Genomic DNA, 24,986 nt, shown 5'->3' with positions numbered 1-24,986 from the left:
GTGTCCGTGAAGGCATCGTGACGCGCCACGCCACGAGTCTGCACATGCCTGTTGTGACCAATCACATTCGCGAGGCACCGATATATGCCTTCCGGGTTGTCGTCTCGAAAAGACGCGGGGGAGAGGCGTTAGCGGATGGAAGCAACAGGTACGTAGGGCGAGCGCTTTTCGCTGTTTACTATCTTGGCTTGTTTTTGAATTAATTGTGGATTGCGTTCAACAGTATTTTGATACCGCCGCGGGTAGATGCGTGGGGCTCGTATGTGACATCGCACGTAGTGAATGGTGAGTTGAGCCTGAATGTTTGTTTGTATTTGTAACCTGTATCAGTATGCCAGTGCTATTAGCTGATGGGATAGCTGAGGCTGAGGCTTACTGCATTACTACTACTCTCACTTTACGTGGCTGTAGTTTTGTTATTTGAGATTGTCATTTATTTTAAATCATTATAATGGTTGGATATGTATTTGTTGTATTTTCTCATGGATTTTATTGTGTACACTGGAACTAAAGTTAGCTTGGGAAATTTAGATGAATTTTGCTAATAGTGGTTCTGTGATTATAGTGCAGGCTAGTGGTGCTCTGGAGAGACCACAGCAACACCACTACTTTGGATGGCGAGCTAGGCCCAACGAGCCAGAACCCCAGCTACAACTTCCTGCGGTCTGGCAGGAGGCTGCTGCGGCCTACACTCTCCCCTCTTGGTTTTCAGTCCCCCAAATCTCACTTCTGAGATTTCAGTTTTGGAATCTTAGTGCTGATCATCATACTTCCAATTTCAACCTGTCTAGACTGTCATACGCGTTGGACTTATATCACTCATGAAATAAACTTTATGGACATTGTTTGCCAGAGGTTGGACGAGGTTGCTGCACTGCCGTGCAGCGGATATTTTACAAGCTTGAATTGTTTTATCTTTTCTTGTCTGCAGATTTTGTAAATATTGGTGTTTGGTAATTGCACTTTATGTTCACTATAAATAACAATTGTAATCACAATATCTGTGGTTGTACGTTTATTGTACTTCACTCACCTCCTAGAGCCGAATCTCATATCTTCTGAATTAGCCCAACTACTCATAACCAACTTAAATTATTTTAGCTTATGTACTTGCTACACATGCATGTGAATATAAAGTATCACAACATCAGGCACATGCAGCCTAAGTGTTTAAACAAAGACTAATAACATAACAGCAGCAGTGATGATCAGAGTTTATGGTGAATCCAGCGTCTCGAGTTCACCGAGTTCTGGAGGCATCAAAGAGGTTACAGTTGTATTGGAGAAATCCCAAAACTTTACAAATTCATACAGAGACAGAAAGCCTGGTGAAATAAATTACTGACACAGTTGGATGTTAAAAGTAAAGACATGAGTACAAATGTACTCACAGAGCTTTGTTGGAGGCTTTGACCACTGGCAGCAGCCTCAGAAGAGCCTCCTCTGAAGCAGAGTATTTCTTCAGGTCAAACACATCCAGATCTTTTTCTGATGACAGTAAGATGAAGACCAGAGCTGACCACTGAGCAGGAGACAGTTTATCTGTGGAGAGACTTCCTGATCTCAGGGACTGTTGGATCTCCTCCACTAGAGAACGATCATCCAGTTCATTCAGACAGTGGATCAGATTGATGCTTCTCTCTGCAGACAGATTCTCACTGAGCTTCTCCTTGATGTACTGGACTGTTTCCTGATTGGTCTGCCAGTTACTTCCTGTCAGCAGACCTCGTAGGAGAGTCTGATTGGTCTGCAGTGAAAGACCCAGGAGGAAGCGGAGGAACAAGTCCAGGTGTCCATTTGGACTCTGTAAGGCCTTGTTCACAGCACTCTGGTGGAGAGATTGTAGGTTTGGTTTGTTAAATAATTTAGATTTCTTGGAGGTTGTTTGTTGTTGTTCCAGCAGATTGAGTCCAGAGTTGATGAAGGTCAGATGGACATGAAGAGCAGCCAGAAACTCCTGAACACTCAGATGGATGAAGCAGAACACCTTGTCCTGGTACAGTCCTCTCTCCTCTTTAAAGATCTGTGTGAACACTCCTGAGTACACTGAGGCTGCTCTGATATCGATGCCACACTCTGTCAGGTCTGATTCATAGAAGATCAGGTTTCCTTTCTGCAGCTGATCAAAAGCCAGTTTTCCCAGAGACTCCATCATCGTCCTGCTCTCAGGACTCCAGTGTGGATCTGTCTCAGCTCCTCCATCATACTTGACCTTCTTCACTTTGGCCTGAACCACCAGGAAGTGGATGTACATCTCAGTCAGGGTGTTGGGCAGCTGTCCTCCCTCTCTGGTTTCCAGCACATCCTCCAGAACTGTAGCAGTGATCCAGCAGAAGACTGGGATGTGACACATGATGTGGAGGCTTCGTGATGTCTTGATGTGGGAGATGATCCTGCTGGCCTGCTCCTCATCTCTGAATCTCTTCCTGAAGTACTCCTCCTTCTGTGGGTCAGTGAACCCTCTGACCTCTGTCACCATGCCGACACAGTCAGGAGGGATCTGATTGGCTGCTGCAGGTCGTGTGGTTATCCAGAGGCGAGCAGAGGGAAGCAGTTTCCCCTTGATGAGGTTTATCAGCAGCACATCCACTGAGGTGGACTTTCTAGGGTCAGTTAGGATTGTAGTTTTGTGGAAGTCCAGAGGAAGTCGACACTCATCCAGACCATCAAAGATGAACACAACCTGGAAGTCTTCAAAGCTGCAGATTCCTGCTTCTTTGGTTTCAGTAAAGAAACGATGAACAAGTCCCACCAAGCTGAACTTTTCCTCTTTCAGCACATTCAGCTCTCTGAAAGTGAATGGAAATATGAACTGGATGTCCTGGTTGGCTTTGTCTTCAGCCCAGTCCAGGCTGTATTTCTGTGTTAAGACTGTTTTCCCAATGCCAGCCACTCCCTTTGTCAGCACTGTTCTGATTGGTTCAACTCTTCCAGGTGAGGCTTTAAAGATGTCTTCTTGTCTGATGGTTGTTTCTGGTCTGTGTGGTTTCCTGGATGCTGTTTCAATCTGTCTGACCTCATGTTCATCATTGACCTCTGCAGTCCCTCCCTCTGTGATGTAGAGCTCTGTGTAGATCTGATTCAGGAGGGTTGGGTTTCCTGCTTTAGCGATGCCCTCAAACACACACTGGAACTTCTTCTTCAGCTTAGACTTAAGGTTACGATGACAAACAGCAGCTGGAAGTTCTGAATAATAATAATAAAAATACAACTTTAACAATCATATTTTACAAAATGCTGATGACAATTTCTGACCCACTGAGAAATGACTGAACACACTGGTGTCACAAATCTCTCATTTATCCAGCAGCTTAAATCTTTAGATAAATCCTCTTACGTCTCTGCAGACGGTCAGCCAGCTCCTCCTGCTTCATTCTCCTCAGGAAGTCCACTGTGATCTTCACAAATGCCTCTCTGCTGTTTCTCCTCTGCTCATCATCCTCCCTCTGAAACTTCAAGCACTGGGGCTTATTTGGATTCAGAGCCTTCTGGATCTTCTTCAGCTCGTTCTTCACAAAAGTGATGATGTTGTCCTCCAGCAGCTGGAACAGAATACTTTATGAATGACCCACCACTCTGAACTTTAGTCTACACAACATCCACTTCTTTACCATCAAGGGGCATATCATCCACGAACTCTTTACCAATTATAAGTTTGGCTTTATCTGATTAACTGAGACTTTGTCCACAACTCCATGATCCCAAAGCGTTGATTCTGTTCATATGAATGCAGCGATTTCAGTGGGAGAAACATTTCACTGGTGTTCAGAGCTGAACTACCAACAGGTTGATGATCAAAGCCAGAAACTTGGAGATGTTTCAGGTGACTGAGTTGATCGTACAGACAACTGGTCTTAAAGGTTCACTCTGTTTACACATACAGATCAGTATTTAAGGTTTGACTCTCATCATCCACTGGAGCACAAACTGGGCGTCATCAGGACACAACAACACAGAACAAACACCATCCCCACAGACACAGCAGCCAGGGAAGCAGAAGAACTTCACATCAAGAAGGTCCTGAGTAAATGTGAACGCTGGTTTGAGGGCGGAGTCAAGGAGGCCATTTATGTGAAAAGGAAAGACCATCTCTGAATGGAGGAGGGGCCTAAGGGTACAACTGTCACCATCTTACATGCTGTGATTGCAGCCATTCCCCAGCTCTCTGTGAACTGGACTCATGACCATTGATCAACAACCATTGATCAATGGTCCTGACAATATGCGTACCAATGATCAATGAACTGACCTCCCAGCTCATTGTTCCTTCAGTGGGCTGGTTTCAGTCATACAAATGTCCTGTTTATGAGATTGAAACCTGCAGTCAGCTGAGACTGAAGAAGTCACCTGATGATGATGAAACGTTTCTCCCACTGAAAACATCCAGATGAACAGAATCAAGCTTTTTGGGATTTACGTACCTGGATGATTGAGCATCAAGACACAACTCTGTGACTTTTCTCAGATGAATAAATCCTCTCCTCCAGCTTTGTTTACATCTACCAGCCCTGTGGCGCTGCCCAGGGAAATAATCTATGTGAGAGGTGGAAAGTCATACAGGTGTCTGCTCCTGCCTTCAGTTATTTTATCTACTGTGTGTCAACTGGCTGAACCTCCTCCAACTGTCTACTGTCTCCCTAAACTCAACAATGACTTAGTGATCTATCCATTCTCTGACCAAAGACATCCTGCTGCAGGAGGTTAACATAGCAGCCAATGATGATCCCACTCACTGTGAACAACACATTTGGACCTGATTTGCTGCTCTGGTTTACACGTGAACTTCCACTGCTGCTGTCACCAACTTGAGAGGCTCTACAGAAAAACTGGACTTGTCCATAAAAATCATAAACTACATTACAAGGACAGCATTGCTCAATCAACTCTAATTACTACTGACATGTTATCTCTTCTAACTAAGGTACAGACACTCAAACTTGCTGCTTTCAGTGAGAAGTCAAATGTCTGAATATGAGCTGGAAGCCGCTGAGAGTCCTCCTCCTTCCCGTGGGGTTTACTTTCTCTACTACTTTCACTATAAACACGCCCCTTTCATGCACCTGCAGAGGGCCACCAGCAGATGGAGCTGTCTTAAACAAATCCACTTGGATAGTTAGCTGTAGATGATTTTCTCAGTATGACTGTAGGACTTTGAGTTATTCTTTAGATTTATTTAAACTCCTATATTATGCACAAGCGTTGAGCGACCCATAATTTCTCCTTTACTTTTCATAAGAGCAGCCAGACTTTCAGCTAGTTTTTCTTTTTTAAGTGCTCTGCAGGTTTTATGAAGGTGTGTCAAAGTTGTTCTTTGGACATTGGCTGCTTTTTAAATCATTTTCAGTCCTCGTACAGGAACATTCTTCAAGCTAAATCCAAGTGTGTTAGACCAGAGTTAACCTGATAGATATGTGTGGGTGTGTAACTCTTAGGAGCTGATTGGCTGCTTTTTATGGGGGCTGGGTCTTTGGAAAGTGTTTTAGTAACACACCCTGAACTGCACACTTTAACAAACAACATGAGATTTTAACTGTAATGTAAAACTCATGTGATTCACTGTTATTAAGCACAAACACATCTGTGGCCCTGTTTCCATTAGTAGCTGCTCAGATCGACTCGCCACAGGTCGCCACGACTGGACTGGATCCACTGGTTTCCATTACAGTTGAGGACCACCTAATGTGGTTGTCTCAATACAGCCGAGTGTCGACTAACATCATTAGTAAGTGCTAATGCTGCTAATTTCCATCATATTTGTCATTTATTGCTCAAAGTTATTGAAGAAACAGTTATTCAGCTTCATTCCCACTGATCTCGACTACAAACTGTTTCACTTTGGTTTTTGTTTAAAGCCTCGATGTTTAAAACGTTTCCCTGTGATCACATTTGCACCGTCTGATTTCAAAGTTTGTTTCTTTTGGTCATTTAGTCCACAGAGTCCTTGGTGTTCTGAAAGGGACCTATAAATAAATGCATTATTATTAATATTAAAGTAGTTGTTGTACATGTACAGACCATAAATATGGAGTCCAGCTGTGTTTGATGCTGCTGGGCAGACTGACCACTGGGAACCTCTGAGCTCTGCTGGTCCACTCTGTGGAAGAACCATGAAGGATTAGATCAACACAGGATGAAGATCCAGGAGTTTCTGCTCAAATAACTTCATCTGAATCAAGTCTGTCAAGTTTTAAACTCTCAGATTGTGAACATATCAGTAATTTTCAGTCTGTTTTCATGGACGTCCTTTCAGTGGTGATGTCAGGGATGATTTTGAAGAAGCTCATCAAACTGAACCATCAGCAGATCACTGCTCCAAAACCAGAACATGATCCGAGTCTCCCTCCACCACCAGAACACCAGCTTTACTAACGTGGTAGATCAGTGTAGTACAGATCAATAACTGATGAGTCATTTGATCAAAATCACTGAGTGCTTCACGTCTGACCCTCTGATGCTTCTGTAGACATTTTGCATATTTAATGAATGTCTGACAGTTTTACATTCATTCTATGAACACAGTGGAAATGTTGTGTTATAGTCTCCATGTTGTTTCCAGCATCATAAATTCTTAAGTTCAGAAAATTAGATTCTTTCTTCACAGCTGAAAAACAACAACATTTATTCTCTATTGAAATCTGCATCGTCCACTCCAAAGGTCACAATCTGAAGGTAACATCTGGTTTTGTTCCCTGTGGTTAACTCTGAGCATCAGTATGGTGGGATTTATCCACTACATCCACACCACTGTGGTTCAGTGTTGTCCTGATGGAGTAACAGCAGCCAGTATGATCCAGGCTTTAGCTGCTGGGTCTCTGTGTGACCTCTCAGACTGTTTAACAGATCAGACACAAAGAGAATCAGAGCAGCTCTGTTCTTTAAAGACAAACATGAACCCACTCAGGTCACACTTTCCCCACAGATATGAGCATCACTGTCCTCAAACAGCAAATGACCAAGTCGAACATTTGGATCTTTTCTCTTTCATTGTTTTCTTTTTAATGAATCTTTGTAACAATCTGAGGATGTTTCAGGTCATATTTATCCAGGAAACACAAACATGTAAAGGAGTCATCACAGCTCTCTGACCTCGTTGCTCCAGGTTCACCACTGAAGTCTGGAGGGTGATCTTTGGACCGGTCACTCCTCACAGACGGACAGCTGGACCCTGCAGACTGTGACCTCTGACCTCTGCAGACACAAACATGATTGAAGCAGCTGTGGTCACACAGACTGCAGATAATGCAGCTGTTTCCTGTCAGTAACATCCTCTTAGATTAGAGTTCAGCTTTTTACAGGAAAACTGGACAAAACTGATTTTTGTTACAAACTCATTTTCATTTCCTCTCAGCTCACAAACACAGTCAGACAATCAACCAGAGTCAACACTGATTATAATGTCAGTGCAGAATTATTTCTGTTACTCAGTGAGTTCAGCTCTCTGACCTCGTTGCTCCAGGTTCACCACTGAAGTCTGGATTATGACCTTTGGACTCGTCACTCCTCACAGACGGACAGCTGGACCCTGCAGACTCTGCTCTGTCCTCCTCTTCCTCCATCATCATCTTCAGTCAGTCTGAGAGGTAAACCACAAACACTCAGTGAGTTCACATTAACAGGAGGAACTGAGTTACAGTCGCTGACCTCTGACCCGTCATGTGACCATGAAACCAGGTCAATATGTCTGTAGGTTCAGTCATCCAGGTCATGTGATCTAAGGAGCTTGGAGAGAAAAGAGACGTCTTTAAGTTTCTGGAAGACGTTTCATCTGAGAAGCTTCTTCAGCTCTAAAACCAAACGGTGGAGAGTCCCAGATATTTAAACCTGAGAGGGAAAGAAAGCATGTCGCTGACCCACCACTGATGTTATTTCAAGGAGGAAACTGAGAGCCTTTGCACCAGGAGCACAAACATCAGCTCCAGCAATGATCCACTGATGTGTTTTTATTCCATGTATGAATGTTGTTATTGACAGAGATGACGTTTGTGTGTCAGTGATGCAGTGACTGTTGTTGTTACCTGTACAGGCTGGTTAGACTCTATGAAACAGATCATACAGATCTCTGCATGTTAGAAGAGACTATTAAAGGTCATGAATGAGACAAAGGCAGGGAGGCGTCCTTTACAGCTAAACAGCAGAGTGAGAGAACAGCCAGCACCTCTACATTTATCACATTATACAGCACATGTATGATACTGACAGGGATGAGAAGAATTTAGTGATTCTGATCCCATCATTGATATTACTTATTGATTCTCAGTAGCTCTGCTCTGACAGTCACCACCATCACTGAGCAGCATATCAAAGACATTTGTGCACATTAACTGCATGTTGTGGCTCAAATGTTTGTGCATGTTGGAGGCATTTCCTCTTTGTTGTGATCAGTGTTGGTCATTACTCAAAACAGTCATTATTACACATATTACACAGAACACTTTGATTAAAAGTAATGGAGTACGTTACTTCATTACTCCTCATAACATTACTTTGATGTTACTGTGTGAAATGAACAAATGAGCATGTAACAACATAAAGCTGAGGTACAGCCCCACACACCAACACAGATCCTGATGAGGTCACGTGATGTTTCTCTGAGTGTTTATGAACACAAATCAAAGATGAAACAGCACAAAGACACTTCAAAGTGATTCTACTGTAGAAACATGAACAGGTAGAAACCTGCAGCCTGACTGCTCATCACTTTGTTACCTGTTCAAGTTCAGCAGCAGCAGCTCACTTTATCACGGTGCTGGTCTGGGGTCAGTGTTTACTCAGCTTTAACCTCACTCTGGGTTCTTGGCTAGCCTAGCTTTAGCTTAGTGTTAGCATGCTGTGTGCTAGCTTAGCGTCAGAGCTCTGCAGGTGTCTCGTGTGTAAATATTAATCACAGTGACAGTAAAGGAGGTAAAGGGCTGTGACGTCATCACGTACGCTGCGTCCTCTGTGGGCTCTGAGTGAACTCAAAGTACAAACTACAAGTACACAAACACGAACGTAGCTCAGAGTGGCGGACACACTCGGCCTCGTTGGTCCAGCTGTGAGTCCGTTACCGTGAACTATGGAGCGGCAGATTTGTGCTGAACTAAGCTGCACACAGCTGATGTTAGCCAGGAAACATTACACACTGACTTTAATGGAGAGACCGGAAATACAAACACACACAGTTTGTTGTGTGAAGAAATCAAACACGAGCTGAACAAACAGTAAAGTTCCTAAAGACAAACTGTTAAAGGAGGAAACAAAGCAAACTTACAGTTTCTTCACACACCAACAACAAGCTCCACTCCACACCTGGACACTAAACACGGACACACAGGTGAGCTGCTTCCTGGAAGGAGGCGGGGCTCCACCTGAAACTCAGCACAGGTGGGAGGGGCTCAGCTCTGTGTGTGCTGATGTGTTAACTTTAAAAATATGCCGTCTGACTGCTCAGACTGAGTCAGAGTAAAGTTCACATGCTGACGTGTGGAGACATGAAACCTTGTTGTAGCTGCAGGTGTGAACACACTGATCCCAGATCAGCTCTGCTGTATTTGTAACATGAACATTTCTGCTGCAAAGCTTCAAATGTTCAGCATGTTTCTCTGTTTCCAGTCTATAGATCCAGTCACACTTTCTACCTTCACCTGTGCAGTAAAGACTGAGAGCAGAGCTGAAAGCAAGCGTCCAATCAGTGAGCAGCATCAACACCTGAGCTTCATTCAGACTCTGTTATTGAAGATGTTGTTGGTACAAAGTTCATCTGCTGCTCACATGAATCCATGAAAGATTTATTTCACTGAATGTTTCTTTAAAGCTCATTTCAACCTGTTGAAGTCATGAATGAAAGTGCAGACTGAGAGTGGATCACATGATGTTTGAGGTGTGTCATGTGACATGTTCAGTATTGTCACACATGTCTAGATTGTCCCTGATATCATAACTGCTCAAACACTGATGATTATATTTGAAGAATTATTCCTGATGGCAGCAAAGTTTGAATGGAGCTCTCTGTCTGTGCTGATTTGTCGCCCTCTGGAGGTCAAAGCACAAACTGCATGATGTCACTGTAACCACCACAGAGACAGGAAGTGTTTTTATGACTGAAACACTGAAATGATGCTAACGGCTGTCGTTAGGCTCACTGACAGCAGTGCTGATGTGTTCATGTCAAACACTGGCTCAGGTCAGACTCCTTCATCCTTCTCCAGCGTGAGGCCGCCCTCAGACCCACAGGAGCTCTGACCTTTGACCTCCTGACCCTAACCATTTTAGTCTTGTTGCATCTGCAAATCCATCCAAACTGTAGCCGAGCAAAAGAAGCTGGAAGCTGTTCTATGAATGATGTTGTTGAAGGAGCTTGGAAAGAAAAGCGTCTGGACTTCTTTAAGTTGCTTGATGAGGGACATGGACGTCTTAACGCCCACTCACATCCTGGGACATTTGATCACAGGAAATCACATGATAGCGTGGGGCTAGATCTCACAATGGGTTCACCCAAGACCTTGGCTGATTGTGACCCACACCCGTTTTCACGGAGGAGGAGTTTCACATCCTGAACATGTGACAGCCTGGTTTAAAGGGACCAAAAGTAACTGGACACCTGATTCAGTTCAGGTTTATTCATCCGCTCCAAACCACAGCAGCAGTCACCTCCAGGGAACCAGCTGATCCATGTAACTGGGGACAGACCACAGCCCAGAGCACTGGTTCATGATGTGTTTGTGGACTGTAGGTTGTTTGGATAGAGATGAGATGTACTCAGCAGTCTGTCTCTAATGTTTAATGAAATGTTCTGAAGATGATAATAACTTGTGATTTTCTTTTGAATGAATCTTTAATCGTGTTGTAGGGCCTCTGACTCTCATGAAGATTTTCACATCAATGTGCTTTTCACAAAGATATTAACAATGAAAATGACGTGCAGCCCTGAACTACTCATGCGTTAACTCAGCGGTTCCCAACCCCCGGGTCACGGACCGGTCCGTGAGTCGTTTGGTACCGCGCCGTGAGAGTCGAGGCTCGGTGTGAAATTGATGGTTGATAGGTTTGTAGCATAAACCTGTTCGCTGGATCGTTCAATCCAGCTACACAGCAAAGCAAGACACGAGTAGTTCTTTATGTTTCTCGTGCACGGGAGAGACCTGGACCAATGCCGTTCCTTCGCTTGACCACAGTCGCTCTCGTCCGTTCCCTCGTAACACTGTTCTTTTATTGAGGTTACATGAATATACATAGGTTCATTAACATACACGTGAACAAAGGTACCAGTCTGTATGTTATGTAGGTGTGTGTGTGTGTGTGTGTGTGTGTGTGTGTGTGTGTGTGTGTGTGTGTGTGTGTGTGTGTGTGTGTGTGTGTGTGTGGAGTCAGAGTGTGACCCATAAACGACTTCCCTAAACCTGCTGGTCTGGAAGTCCAGCAGTTCATCTAAACAAAAGGCACTTAGACTAAAACAGACATCCTACCACAAAACAATAAGAAGGTAGCACCTCTCCCATGATCCCAGGACGTGGGTGTGAATGCCAGAACACTCTGGAGTCACACAAAGTCTTTAAAGACTACTATCATTACACAATTGGTTCTACACCTCTAAGCATATATGGTTAGATATTCCCCAATAACAATGACAATGATAAAATATAAATCCAACAATGGTTTTCAGGGTTTTTATCGTTAACTTCGTTTCCCTGGGTCTTTTCCCGTGTTGTAGTCGTGTGTCTTATTTTGAAAGAAATGTTTACGCGTTACCATAGCGACCAGAGAGCATTAAGGGTGCAGACAGGTGCATCCAACAACATTTTATTTTCCCTTATTTGATTTATGGACCTAACTGTATGAACTGGACTTTGGCTTTAATGCTGCTCCTCTTCATCATTGCTGTGTTGCATTTCCATCATTCTGCTGCTGGATTCACTGCAGGCTTTAACAAACACTCCTTTGGGTCCAGGCCCAGCCACGTGTTTGTAAGCTGCTGTGCTCCTCACAAATAAAGCCTGAAGCAGCTCAGACTGTTAGAAGCAGCACTGAGCCCTGTTACAGTTATAGTGTTAGAGCAGCGGCTGCAGCCTACAGCATTTAAACTAGCTGACAGTAAACACATCAGTCCAGATGTTACCACATTACTTTGTGATGCTGAGAGTTAAAGGAGACTGGCTGATTAAAATCCCATTCCTTACATCACCGTCCTCTGCTCTGACTGCTTTCATTTAATCTCAATCAGAATACTTTTTTGATCCCCAGGGGAAATTATTTAGGTTACAGTGCTGCAGCACAAACAGGAACAAAGACACAACACACTAAGTAAGAAATAGCACAACATACACAATATATACATGCATACATATGAGTCACTTATAAGTAACATGTGAGTGCTGGGGTCTATGACAGCAGGCAGGTCTGTATTTATGTCCAGGCTGACATGAACAGCTAGTAGTTCAGGGTTCAACACTCAGGAAAGTGTGTGACCTTCCACACTGACAGAAGATGCTAAACATGACTTTAAACTGTTGTTTGTTAAAGCCTCACAGATCTGAGAGCAGGGCTCAGTGGGTACATGAGCCTTTATACATGAAGGCTTTCTGTTTCCAGGAGAGGAAACATGTGATCCAGCTGTGTTTGGTCACATGGATCTGCTCTGCATGGATCACCTGACTAAAACATGTTGTTATTATTGTTCTTACAGTCTTAAATCGGTACATCAGGCGGGTCACATGACACCCGGGGGTGACAGCAGCATCTTTCCTCTTTAGAAAGCTGCTCTCTGTCCCAGGAGCTGTTGTCACAGTAACAGCAGGAACAGGAAGTCACATGCTCTCTGCTCTGTGATTGGCTGCTTCTTATCTCAGCTTCCTGCAGAGGGTGGGGTCTGCTGATAACGCACACCAACAGAAGTGTGACTTTCACTTCCTGTTTATTGCTGTTGTTCTTAAAGCTCTCAGGCGATGCTGCAGCGCCCCCTGCTGACACAAACTCCTCCCTCTGTCTCAGAGGTCACAGGTCAGCCTGCTGCAGAGGGTCTGCCTGTTCATGGACTTCCTGTTACAGAGACGGGTCTCAGCGTCAACACTAGTTTCTGATTGGACGGTGTGGAAAATGTTACGAGTTCAAAATATTGGGGATGGAGACAAGAGAAAAACCACAATAACAACACTGGTCCGGCCGGGTTGAGTCAAACGATGATTTTAATGATCACACACGTGGGAGATGGACACTGATGCAGACAGCCTCTGATCTCAAAATGGTGGAGCATTGCTCAAACTCTTATAGCCTCTGGTGCCTCCACCTTATCATAAAAGCCTAAACATTCACATGCTTTCTCTCACACAGCGCCTAAGCTACGACCTTGGCTCCCCGTTTATCTGCTCCTGCTGAGATGGGGCAGAAAACTCCAGCATGTTCTCTTCTAATCAGACAAATAAGGCGATGACTTTCTGCAAACAGTATTTCTTATAACTCAGCAGTATAATGCATCATAAAACAATATCATTCATTCACAATAAGTCAGCAGTTTAATATAATGCACATCAGTTTAACTAATGCAATAGTTATCAGCTTCTTCTAATTCAGGAGAATAATGCAAACTAAAACTACATAATAATTCACAATCTTTAATTAGGGGTATAACATGGCATAAAATAATATTATAATCTAACAAAACCCAGCTTCCTCCAGCCGAGTGATGTGTGGATTCATCACTCTCTGTGGATCAGTGTAAGTCTGTGTGTGGGTCAGCTGCAGGACTTGTTTGACCTTTGACCCTGGCAGACAGAGCTGGTTACTGCTGTGTGACTCCTGCCGTCGCTCCACTTTAAATTTTACTTAAAATAAGTCCTGACATGGCCCCGCCCCCTCTGACCTGCTGCTCCTGGATGTGCTGAGGACACAGCGGAGGCTCAGAGGGGGCGGGGCTTTTCCCGTGGCGGTAACCAAACTGCATTAGGTCGCTGCACTGCCAGTGTTTAACCACACCTCTTCTGACTGACCTTTGACCTCTGACATGTTGATTTGATCCTTATTTAATGACGTCTTTTATCTAGTGATTTAATTCTGTGTATTTATATGTGATGGTGTTCCTGCGTTCAGCCTCAGCTGATATCCACAGACGCTCCTATTGGCTGGTTTTAAAAACACATTTTTCCATTAAAGAGACTCTTTTAAAAACACGTCTGCCTGAAATTCACATTTCATTTATTTTGGGGGATTTTAACAGAGAGATAGAACTTTATGAATCCCTCATGTTTATCCTCCAGGAAATCCAGTTTGTAGCAGCAGAACACCGACAAATCTTTACACAGCACAGAATTAGGATATCAAATAAAGGGGAATAAGAGAATATGAATATAAGCATAAATATGTACATATATGCACAGACCTCACACAGAGACAGCAGCTACACTGTGTGTGGATGTGATCCACAGTCACAGCTGTGGGTTTCAGTCAGTGTGTCTCTAACTTCATGGTCACATTTCAAAGCTTATTGGAGCCAGAAGATGTTCAAGTAAAAGATTTATTGCTGTACTCGTCTACCAGGATAACAGGAGGTTCATAAAGCTGTGTAATACTTCAGCTTTACATCATGCAGTAGTAGTTTATTAAACCCCCCAAAATATGACTATCCAGAGTTGGGACCAGGAAGCAGAGTTGCAGTCTTACACGCCTCTCTGCAGCTTCTCTCCTCCTGCTACCCCCCCCAAAAACCCGTCTCCATAGAGACTGTGTCAGCTTCCAAACAGACAAAAAAACTAAAAACCAGCAACAAACAACTTAAACATAAACAATCACAAAGAAAGAACAATACAGTATCCACATCTGAACCAAAGAGTAAAACAGTGAAATGTGGATTATTAAACATTAGGTCTCTCTCCTCCAAGTCTCTGTTAGTACATGTTAGTAAAAACATTTCTGCATTTTACCCATATTTTATTTTTAACTCAAAATCAAAGATTCCAGATTCTCCTACATGTTGGTTTTGAATCAGATAGGACGACAGATTTCAGGTGGCCCTGTGTCTTTCTCTATTACATTTGCCACTGTGTAACTCAAAGTTATTTAAGGACTAGTTTATTTCAATGGATGAGTTTACTGACTGACGCGCAGAAGAAATAGTTCTTTATGGAGCCTAGATGGTGTGAATGATGAGACCAAAGACTGCAATATCTTGTACCAAAAATATATTGAATAAATGGAGGACAGGGGAAATGGAACAAAATAATTAACACAACACACAACATAAATGCCCACAATTAAATAATAAATCAATGCTGTGATCTTTCTGTGCAAAAGTCCTTTTTGGTCCTCTTCTTTTTAAAGTTCACTTTTAAGGTATTCCTCCTTAGAGTCCAGCTTCATACAAATGGGGAAATATGTCCGTAATCCAAAGACGGCTAAGTGGGGGAAAGAGGGGAAACAAAGAATGGTCCTACCGGCTCGCCACTTCAATATGAAGAAGATTAATTCAAAGGGAGGGAACAAAACCTGACCTGTAGGTCAGAAAAACGTCCATTAGCACATCAAGTTCGATTCAGTTTACCGGTAAACAAATATATTTTTCTGCAAGCCTATGTAACAATGCAAATCATCATCAACCAATGTACAACAGTTAAATTATTAATTATCTTGGCTACGTAGCTTAATCTATACATTCCAGTAGCGTTCGCTACAAACAATACAAAAACAACAATAAAGGAAAACAGCTGTCTAACAGACAGCATAGCCGAATTCAAGGCAACACATAACAATAATCATGTTACCTGGCATCTTTTCAGCCACCAATGATAGTCATTGTATGTTATCAACATTTCACTAACTATGTTTTCTCTCATGTTTAAAATAGGCCGACCAAGAGCAAAATAGGTATGTCTGCAGACTCTGCTGTAGCCAAAGTTATCAGATCTCCTGTGTTTTTAAATCCCTAACTGCTCGATCATTATCATTTTAGAAGACAACAATTTCTCAAAGGAGGTTCAAAACTAATGCCTACAAGATTACCAAGAGGATGGTTCGGGGCTCTTACATGACTCCGGGAAGTCAACACTTGGTGGATGAGGTGTGTTACCTTTGACACTTTTAAGACAGTCCTGTTTATCACTACTAACAATAAGCAAATATGTTTTCACTCAACAGATCCTTCACAGCATGTCGTTTCTGGGCAAAATCAACAACATCCCCTTTTCTCCAGAAGAAATCTTCCCTAATCCTTTTGTTTTGGGTTCTTTAATGAGAAGATATCCCAGGCCTTTAAAGTTGTATTCGACTCAGCTTCCCAGGCGAAGTCCCTTCTCCTGTGTGCTCGACATGGTAAGATAACTCTTCTCACATTGTCAGTCAATCTGACAAACTTCCAGTTTTTAGGAAAGTATAATGCAAAGTGCTTTTTTACTGAGAAATCCAAAGAAAATCCATACTGTACCTTATACTTCAACATATGCTTCTAGCTATACTTCTCCACCAAACACAGAGACTGCAGGAGAGCTGGAGACTTGCTTCAGAATTTGTTAGTTCTAAATAATGTCTAACAGACTCATTATTGGAGATGCTTACAGTCTTCAAGGCGTATATGATGCTGTCACTGTGTAGCTGCTGGATCTGTTAAGTCAGCTCAAAGACTCTAAATTCAGCGTGTTTTGACAGCCCGGCATAGCAAAATAGAAAAAAAAAGGTCAATTAGCAAATTTAATTATAAATTAGTGAGAACAAAGATGGATTTTTGCTTATTGATTTAAAATTAAATAGATTTTTGTGACATGTTTCACCCCTTATCTTAAAATGTCTAAACCAAAAGCATCCAATGGTCCTGCATAGTTAAACAAGTCAAGCAGCGAAACAAACATGTTGATCAACTTTCTATGAAAAACAACTATATAATCAGGTGCAACACTTTGACCAGATCTGTAACTGTTTTCAGATCGTCCTGCAAAATAACTCAGAGAATGAAGAGCAAATAAAGCAGAGTCTGCAAGATCTCCTCACAGACTTGGACTTAGAAGAGAATAATAAAAAAACAGCTTTCGTCTCGTCCACCATCTGCATTTCTCAAAAATCCCAAACCAACAAATCAGAAAGGTACTGCGGAGTCTCCATGTCCACCAAAGGTCCTAACGCTGGGAAAATTATGATTGCTGCCTCCTGTCTTAGCAAATGGCATAAATATGTATCTGGTGCGGTGATGACCTATTATCCAAACACAGTCCAGAAAGATTACTTTGATGGAACAATTGAAGTACCTGGAAATATCAGGTGTGAGGCTTTTTGTCTCCGTGATGGTGCCAGAATGAAGCCTTGCAGATCATGTAAGAATTTGTTTGGCTTGAACACAGAAGACCTCAGAGAGTGGCCATATGGTAACTGTGCTGAAGCTGAGAGCCTGAGCAATTTGCTTGAAAATGAGAGAGAAGTTGAAACACATGTGGATGAATACTCAGCTGAAAAGGACAACAGGCAGAGAGCTGAGGATGAGGTTGGTAGGGTTCTTAGAACTGTGTTGCAAAGGATTCGGTTTAACTGGACAGGTGAATTTTACAACCCAGAACAAGAGTGAGATTTCATGAAATCATTTGCATTCATCATTCTGATAAATCAAAGATTCTCTGCTCTGACAGCATCTGTGTGGATTTTCTGTAATCACAGAGACGTGTATAAGCATGTTTACTTTCCATCTCCATGTAATTGTCACATTTAATAATTAAAACTGGCTTCTATGGGTTTTTGTTTGTTTGCTTACATATCTAGTGTTTAATGCAATATGAAGCATTATCAGACAGCATTTATTGGGAAGAATCCCATATTTATACTGGTCTGTACCCAGGGTACACAGAAAATAAAAACACATGTTTTCTTATTATGATCCCAACTATAATTTACTTAAGCAAAAGCACTACATGTGTAGTTATAATATTTATAGCAGTTACTGTTGAGCTTTAAATTGATCATCTTAAATGTTTATATGCTGATTATATTGCTTTATATAAGAAAGGCCTAACTCTGAGTACACTCTGTGCCAAAAAGTGCTGACAGGAAACTGCATGCTTTTGCAGAAACGTGCTTTTGCAGCTAGAAAGTGAAACTGATATATATCAGTTTTAATTAGTTTTTACCAACTGCTTGCTAGGGCAATCCCACGAGTTTGGTGTTTTTGTATTGAACATGATTCCAAGTGCTTTCTATAACACATAGCAGAGGTGCCACAACAAAGACTGAGAAGAGGACAGGAAGAGACAGTGAAAGAGATGCACTCCTTCGCCATTCATGTTAAAGCGTTGCATAGCTTTAATTTTAGAGAGTGTTGCATAACTTTAGTCATTTTTCTACCACAGGTGAAGCCAAGAATTGTGAAGCTCTCTTTTGGCCAAATACCAGAATCTGTAAGAAGAAGAAAAAACAAACAATCAAATAGGTCATTATTAAGAGGACAACAATCTCTTGATGATTATCCACAGTGTCTTTGATAACTCTGAGATACAAACTGTCAAGGATATACACATCCCAGCAAACAATAGCTGTGTTTGACTAAAGCGATTAATAACAAGGACAGAGCTACAATCACTACAGTCAAACATAAAGGGCTTAATCCTGAATCCAAGTCTGAGCTGTGATGCCGTTGGTGCTGAAAGCTGCTCAGATCCTGAAGCTGCACGTTTTGTCTCTCTCTAACCAAACCAGCAGCAAAAGAAGACACATTTCGCTTGACATAAACATTGTCATGAATTCCCTCTTACTTTTGCTGGTTTGCTTCCACCACCATTAAAACACACACAGAAAAACAACACAGCACAGCTCTCTGCCTCTCTCAGTGTACTTTAAGAACACCGTTTCCCATCTCAAATCTCTGTTTTTGGCATTATTCGCTTGCTTGTTATGAAGCAGTCTACCGTTGTTTACAGCCATTTTTTTTTAATGACTTCCGACAAGACAGCCTCATTTCTGCTGTTCAATACCAAATTTTATTTATTTTTTTCAAATTAAGTGAAACTGCAAAATGCTCTGCTGTGTCTCTATTAAAACCTCTTATTAAAACCTCTGAATCACTTCAGCAGCATCAGCCAATGTACATTTGTTGAGTCGTGGTTCTCGTCTGCTTTTGTTCTACTGCAGAATAATATTTTTAAGGTTATCTACTGTAAAAAGCTAGGCCAGGAAAATCTGCTTCATGGTTTTGTGTTTTATCCTCAGTTACTTTGACACAAAAGCATCTGCTGTGATGCTCACACCTCTGATGAAGTTTCACAAGTGTCAGTACTGATAAATGATCAGAATTATAATGTTTCTGACTCTCTGAGTAAGAATTAAATGGAATCTAATTGGGACCTTGTGAATTGGAATTGAACAGGTTCTAGAAATCAGTGATGATACTCAGCTCCAATACCCACCTATGATATTAGGCTTACGAACGCTGACTGGGTTTCATTTACCAGCTTTTTATGTTCTTCCTGCAGTTTCCTCCCCACATCACTCATCTTAACTTTTTTCCAGTCCTCCTCAGTCTAAACAGAACACACAACAATACAAAGAAAAGCTCAGGTGATTGATCTCTAACACTAGGCATCCCCAGTCTTATTCTTAGCAGTCTAACTTCTCACCATATCTTTGAAGGCCTCTCCATTGTAGTAGCGCTTGGATGCTGGATACTCTATCGTTTTGTCACATAGTTCCAGGAAACTGGAAGCCACCAGATGCAGCTCCTCTCCGTCATAGCCGTACAGCTTTTTGTCCTCACGCGTCATCAGCACAAGCTCGTCACATGGACATGAGGTGCCCTTTACCACACCAATAACCTGCATTTTTACAATCTCGGGAAGGTAGAATTTTCCCCAGGCGTTAACTTCATCATCATCCCCGTTGTATTTGGTGTTCTCAAGCTCTTCTATCCACAGGTCAGCACCACTTGGCTTCTTCAGGTGAACGCACATGCTTTTGTTTTTGGAAACAAAATCTTTCACCCATTTCAGGTACTTTTCACCTGGAAAGAAGCAGACAAGGAAATATGGATGAATGTAGAAGTGTTGGAAAAGACAAATAGCAAGGTTATCCTACAGCAGTTTGTGAAAATGTTGTATCTTGAAATAAGCAGGCAAAATGAGGATCTCACTTATCTCATATGTTCTGACTACCGACTTTCTTCAGTTAAAGGACAAAAAAAGGGCACACTGGAGGCTGACAGAGTGTGCAATGGTGGGAATCATTTTGCAGAACTCACTAAAGTTTGTTTCTCCTGGAACAAGCTTTTTACACTTCGGCACATGAAAATACTGTGTTAAACTAAAAAAGAGCACCAGACCAAGGTCTACAGTACTAACAGAAAAGCATGCCGTTACCTGTTGCCTGTCGACACAGCTGCTGATCTTCCTCACCAAAAAAAAAATGAGGATCCCTGAAAGGAATAGAAAGGTTATGTTAAAATGAATGACTGTCACGGTGATCATGGGAAGCTCCGAAATATCACAACAATAGCTACGAAATCACAAAATGCATTGTGATGTCTGTAAGCACCAAACATGACATCTCTGCAAATTCATCTTGAAACATGTAGGTACCTCACACGTACAGCTGCAGCCATCTCAGCCATTTATCACTGTGGCTGCCAAGTGGCTGCCACTTCACAAGCGCATGGCCCAACATAGAAGAGCCACCTCCACAGGACAAGACTCAGCAGTCCATCTGCATCTTAAGGATAAAGGTCACTCTTTCGAGGATGCTAATGTTCACATTTTGGACAGAGAGGACAGATGGTTTGAAAGAGGAGTGAAAGAAGCCATCTATGTCCACTGTGAGCGACCATCTTTGAACAGAGGCGGGGTTTACGACACCAACTCTCTGCCATCTATAATCCAGTTTTGAGATCCTTCCCAGACGCCTTAACGCCCACTCACATCCTGGGCCATCTGACCTCAGGAATTCGCATGATAAGGTGGGGCCAGGTTTCACAATGAACTCACCCGAAACTCTGGCTGATTGGGACCCACACCCAGTTTCACACCTTGGCTCAGGTGATTAGAGGATCATCAGGGGGTCCTTTTGTCCCTCTTTGGGGGGTCACTCCCACTAGGTTTATATCTGGGACTCTCCACCATTTGACCTTAGAACTGAAGAAGCTTCTCGGATGAGAGGTGAAACGTCTTCAAGTAACTTAAAGAAGTCCAGACGCTTTTCTTTGCAAGCTCCTTTGACTACGATGACCTGGATGACTGAGAACCTTCACAGACATAAGGTGAATGTGACAAACAAAGCGCCTTCTTGTTCTCTGTGATAATGTAAAGTTATTAATGAAAAAACAAACGAGTAAAAAACGGACTGGAAACATGTCTTCAATCAAAACTCGACAAAAACAAAGAAACAGCCTCACTTCTCTGCGACGCTCCCTAAAAATGACGTTACGTGTTACGTACCAGAGATTTCTATACAGCCCTTTATCAAGCCGAGAGAAAGTGACGCAAAACCCTCCAACTAATAACGACTAGCAGAGAGGCTCAGCTGAGTGTAGTTACCTGGTTTGCAGACGCATACAGACGTTTCCTGTCCTCTCGGAAGCAGCTGTGATAGAACATGTGGTGCATTACCGCCACCAACTGGCTTGGAGTGAGGACCGGAAATCGCTCATGCCAAATCAAAAAAAAAAAAACATAAAGAAAGATTAAGTGAAGAGATAAATGAATACATTAAATCAAGAAGAAAAAAACCCACCACCGGACATATACATCCTCATATCCTTCTGTACAAATGAGTTTGTTTTAGAAACTGAAAAAAGCCACAAAACCTTCACATCTAGAAATCCTTTGCAGTAAAACTTGTTTTTTGGCAGGTTCCACAGGTTTTGAATCAGTTTTCTTCTTTATTCCTGATAATTTTGACAATGAAAAAGAACATGTTCTATAGGGCTTTGGAGTTGACGTCACGCCGCAATGCATTGTGGGAGCGCGGCACCATTTTCGAGGTCTACGAATCAAAACAAACACACTGTGTTGGAACGACGATTACAAGATGCTTAAAAGCAGCTCAAAAGAGAATGGACTGTATAGAGACCGATTGCGTCCAGAGGCGAAGCGGCGGTACTTGCAGAAAATAGCGTGCAGTGGAAATGTGGACCCGTATGAAATACGGCCGTGGAGTAGAAACCCTGAAGACGTAGCCTGATATATTTTCGTACCTTATCTGTGGAGTCAGCGCGTACAAGTCGTCATTCAAACAAAGGTAAGTCAGCTCGAGTACTGCGTGTGAAATGCGTTTGATTTCCCTGCAAACATTCACATTAGTGCAGCATAAATTCATTCATGAGGGGAAATTACAGTGAGAACATGTGGAGGCTGTTAGAGGGAGAAGATAGTGAGTTCAGTGCAGGGCTGTGCAGAGAGGTTTAAAGGGGCGGGTGCTCAAAGTTAAAAAGGGGCACATTGAACCAGGCTGAATAACAACAACACACATTCATCAAGAATCTAATATGGGAAGGGCAGGGCTGTGTTGGTCTGAGACTGTAGACATTAAAAAGTCCACAGGAGAGATGGTAGCTGATTAAACAAGTGTCATGAGATAATAACAAAATGCAAAGATTGGTGACAGCGCTTGGAACCATAAGGCAACAAAAAACTATGTATGTAAAAAAAAATAAATAAATAAATAAATAAATAAATATATATATATATATATATATATATATATATATATATATATATATATATATATATATACATACATACAGTGGGGCAAAAAAGTATTTAGTCAGCCACCGATTGTGCAAGTTCCCCCACTTAAAATGATGACAGAGGTCAGTAATTTGCACCAGAGGTACACTTCAACTGTGAGAGACAGAATGTGAAAAAAAAATCCATGAATCCACATGGTAGGATTTGTAAAGAATTTATTCGTAAATCAGGGTGGAAAATAAGTATTTGGTCACCTCAAACATGGAAAATCTCTGGCTCTCACAGACCTGTAACGTCTTCTGTAAGACGCTTTTCTGTCCCCCACTCGTTACCTGTATGAATGGCACCTGTTTGAACTCATCATCTGTATAAAAGACACCTGTCCACAGCCTCAAACAGTCAGACTCCAAACTCCGCCATGGCCAAGACCAAAGAGCTTTTGAAGGACACCAGGAAAAGTATTGTAGACCTGCACCAGACTGGGAAGAGTGAATCTACAATAGGCAAGCAGCTTGGTGTGAAAAAATCAACTGTGGGAGCAATCATCAGAAAATGGAAGACATACAAGACCACTGATAATCTCCCTCGATCTGGGGCTCCACGCAAGATCTCATCCCGTGGGGTCAAAATGATCATGAGAACGGTGAGCAAAGATCCCAGAACCACACGGGGGGACCTGGTGAATGACCTGCAGAGAGCTGGGACCAAAGTAACAAAGGTCACCATCAGTAACACACTACAACGGCAGGGAATCAAATCCCGCAGTGCCAGACGTGTTCCGCTGCTGAAGCCAGTGCATGTCCAGGCCCGTCTGAAGTTTGCCAGAGAGCACATGGATGATACAGCAGAGGATTGGGAGAATGTCATGTGGTCAGATGAAACCAAAGTAGAACTTTTTGGTATAAACTCAACTCGTCGTGTTTGGAGGAAGAAGAATACTGAGTTGCATCCCAAGAACACCATACCTACTGTGAAGCATGGGGGTGGAAACATCATGCTATGGGGCTGTTTTTCTGCCAAGGGGACAGGACGACTGATCCGTGTTAAGGACAGAATGAATGGGGCCATGTATCGTGAGAGTTTGAGCCAAAACCTCCTTCCATCAGTGAGAACTTTGAAGATGAAACGAGGCTGGGTCTTCCAACATGACAATGATCCAAAACACACCGCCCGGGCAACAAAGGAGTGGCTCCGTAAGAAGCATTTGAAAGTCCTGGAGTGGCCTAGCCAGTCTCCAGACCTCAACCCCATAGAAAATCTGTGGCGGGAGTTGAAAGTCCGTGTTGCTCAGCGACAGCCCCAAAACATCACTGCTCTCGAGAAGATCTGCATGGAGGAATGGGCCAAAATACCAGCTACTGTGTGTGCAAACCTGGTAAAGACCTATAGTAAACATTTGACCTCTGTTATTGCCAACAAAGGTTATGTTACAAAGTATTGAGTTGTATTTTTGTTATTGACCAAATACTTATTTTCCACCCTGATTTACGAATAAATTCTTTACAAATCCTACCATGTGGATTCATGGATTTTTTTTTTTTTTCACATTCTGTCTCTCACAGTTGACGTGTACCTCTGGTGCAAATTACTGACCTCTGTGCAAGTTCCCCCACCTAAAATGATGACAATCGGTGGCTGACTAAATACTTTTTTGCCCCACTGTATATATCAGCAATCAATCAGAAAATCATTGGTTCATATTACAATTAAATATGAACAGGCTCCTTAGATGTAAGCAGTTCAGATCTGATGTCATTTACATTCTTCACACAGCACATTCGTCCAGGCTGACAGGTAAACATAGAACTAATCTCAGGTAACATGACTCATAGTAGAGATCCAGTAAGAAAGATTGCAGGCTCTAATATTATTACCACACAATCCAAGGACACACCAACAGCTCAGATTTGTAGAACTATTTAAACAAATGTCTTCTGAATATTCAATTCAGGTTCACAGTGGGGGGGTTGGGGGGGGGGGTTTCGTGGAATTTTTAAAATAAAGTCTGCAACACAGAAAGAGCTGTGATCAAGCTATTTATTACTGCGCCAACACACATCAAACATCACAGTTCAGTCATGTCAGCGCTGCCACAGAGGTCGTGCTCCTCCTCCTTTACGCCTTCCAAGGAAGAGGGAGGAAGTTACAAACTGATCCTACCACACTTCACGTGTCTCGCTATGAAACCTAACGCATCAATGGTTGTGCTGTTTTGTGCCCTTGGCCTTATCAGCACCTGTAAAGGGAGTTGTTTTCTCAAACTGCTGAAGTAAGTTCATCTAGTTTTAGCAACTTTCACTGAACAGTAACAGTGTCACAACTAAGCATATGCATAAGCACTTAAACACTTTAAATGAGAATAACAGAACATTTCTA

At 42.4% G+C, this 24,986-nt stretch overlaps 1 protein-coding gene and 1 long non-coding RNA gene across 2 annotated transcripts; one reads left to right on the top strand and one right to left on the bottom strand.

Annotated features, from left to right (window-relative positions):
- Positions 1–1,215: 1,215 nt before the first annotated feature.
- On the bottom strand, positions 1,216–6,090 carry LOC143413404 (protein NLRC3-like). The gene is made up of 4 exons (XM_076876380.1): positions 6,016–6,090; positions 3,338–3,542; positions 2,164–3,186; positions 1,216–1,250 (listed from the first exon to the last, which is right to left on the bottom strand). The coding sequence occupies exons 1-4, from the start codon at positions 6,016–6,018 to the stop codon at positions 1,216–1,218; spliced, it is 1,266 nt and encodes a 421-aa protein (XP_076732495.1). The 5' UTR covers positions 6,019–6,090.
- Positions 6,091–15,733: 9,643 nt separating this feature from the next.
- Positions 15,734–17,340, top strand: LOC112433375 (uncharacterized). The gene is made up of 3 exons (XR_013094133.1): positions 15,734–15,831; positions 15,917–16,275; positions 16,883–17,340. It is a non-coding gene; the product is annotated as an uncharacterized LOC112433375 (long non-coding RNA).
- Positions 17,341–24,986: the final 7,646 nt, after the last annotated feature.

The sequence above is a fragment of the Maylandia zebra genome, linkage group LG2, assembly GCF_041146795.1.
Source record: "Maylandia zebra isolate NMK-2024a linkage group LG2, Mzebra_GT3a, whole genome shotgun sequence".
Lineage (NCBI taxonomy): Eukaryota > Metazoa > Chordata > Actinopteri > Cichliformes > Cichlidae > Maylandia > Maylandia zebra.
Note: the sequence above shows the minus strand (reverse complement) of the source record. Positions and strands in the feature narration are given on the sequence as shown.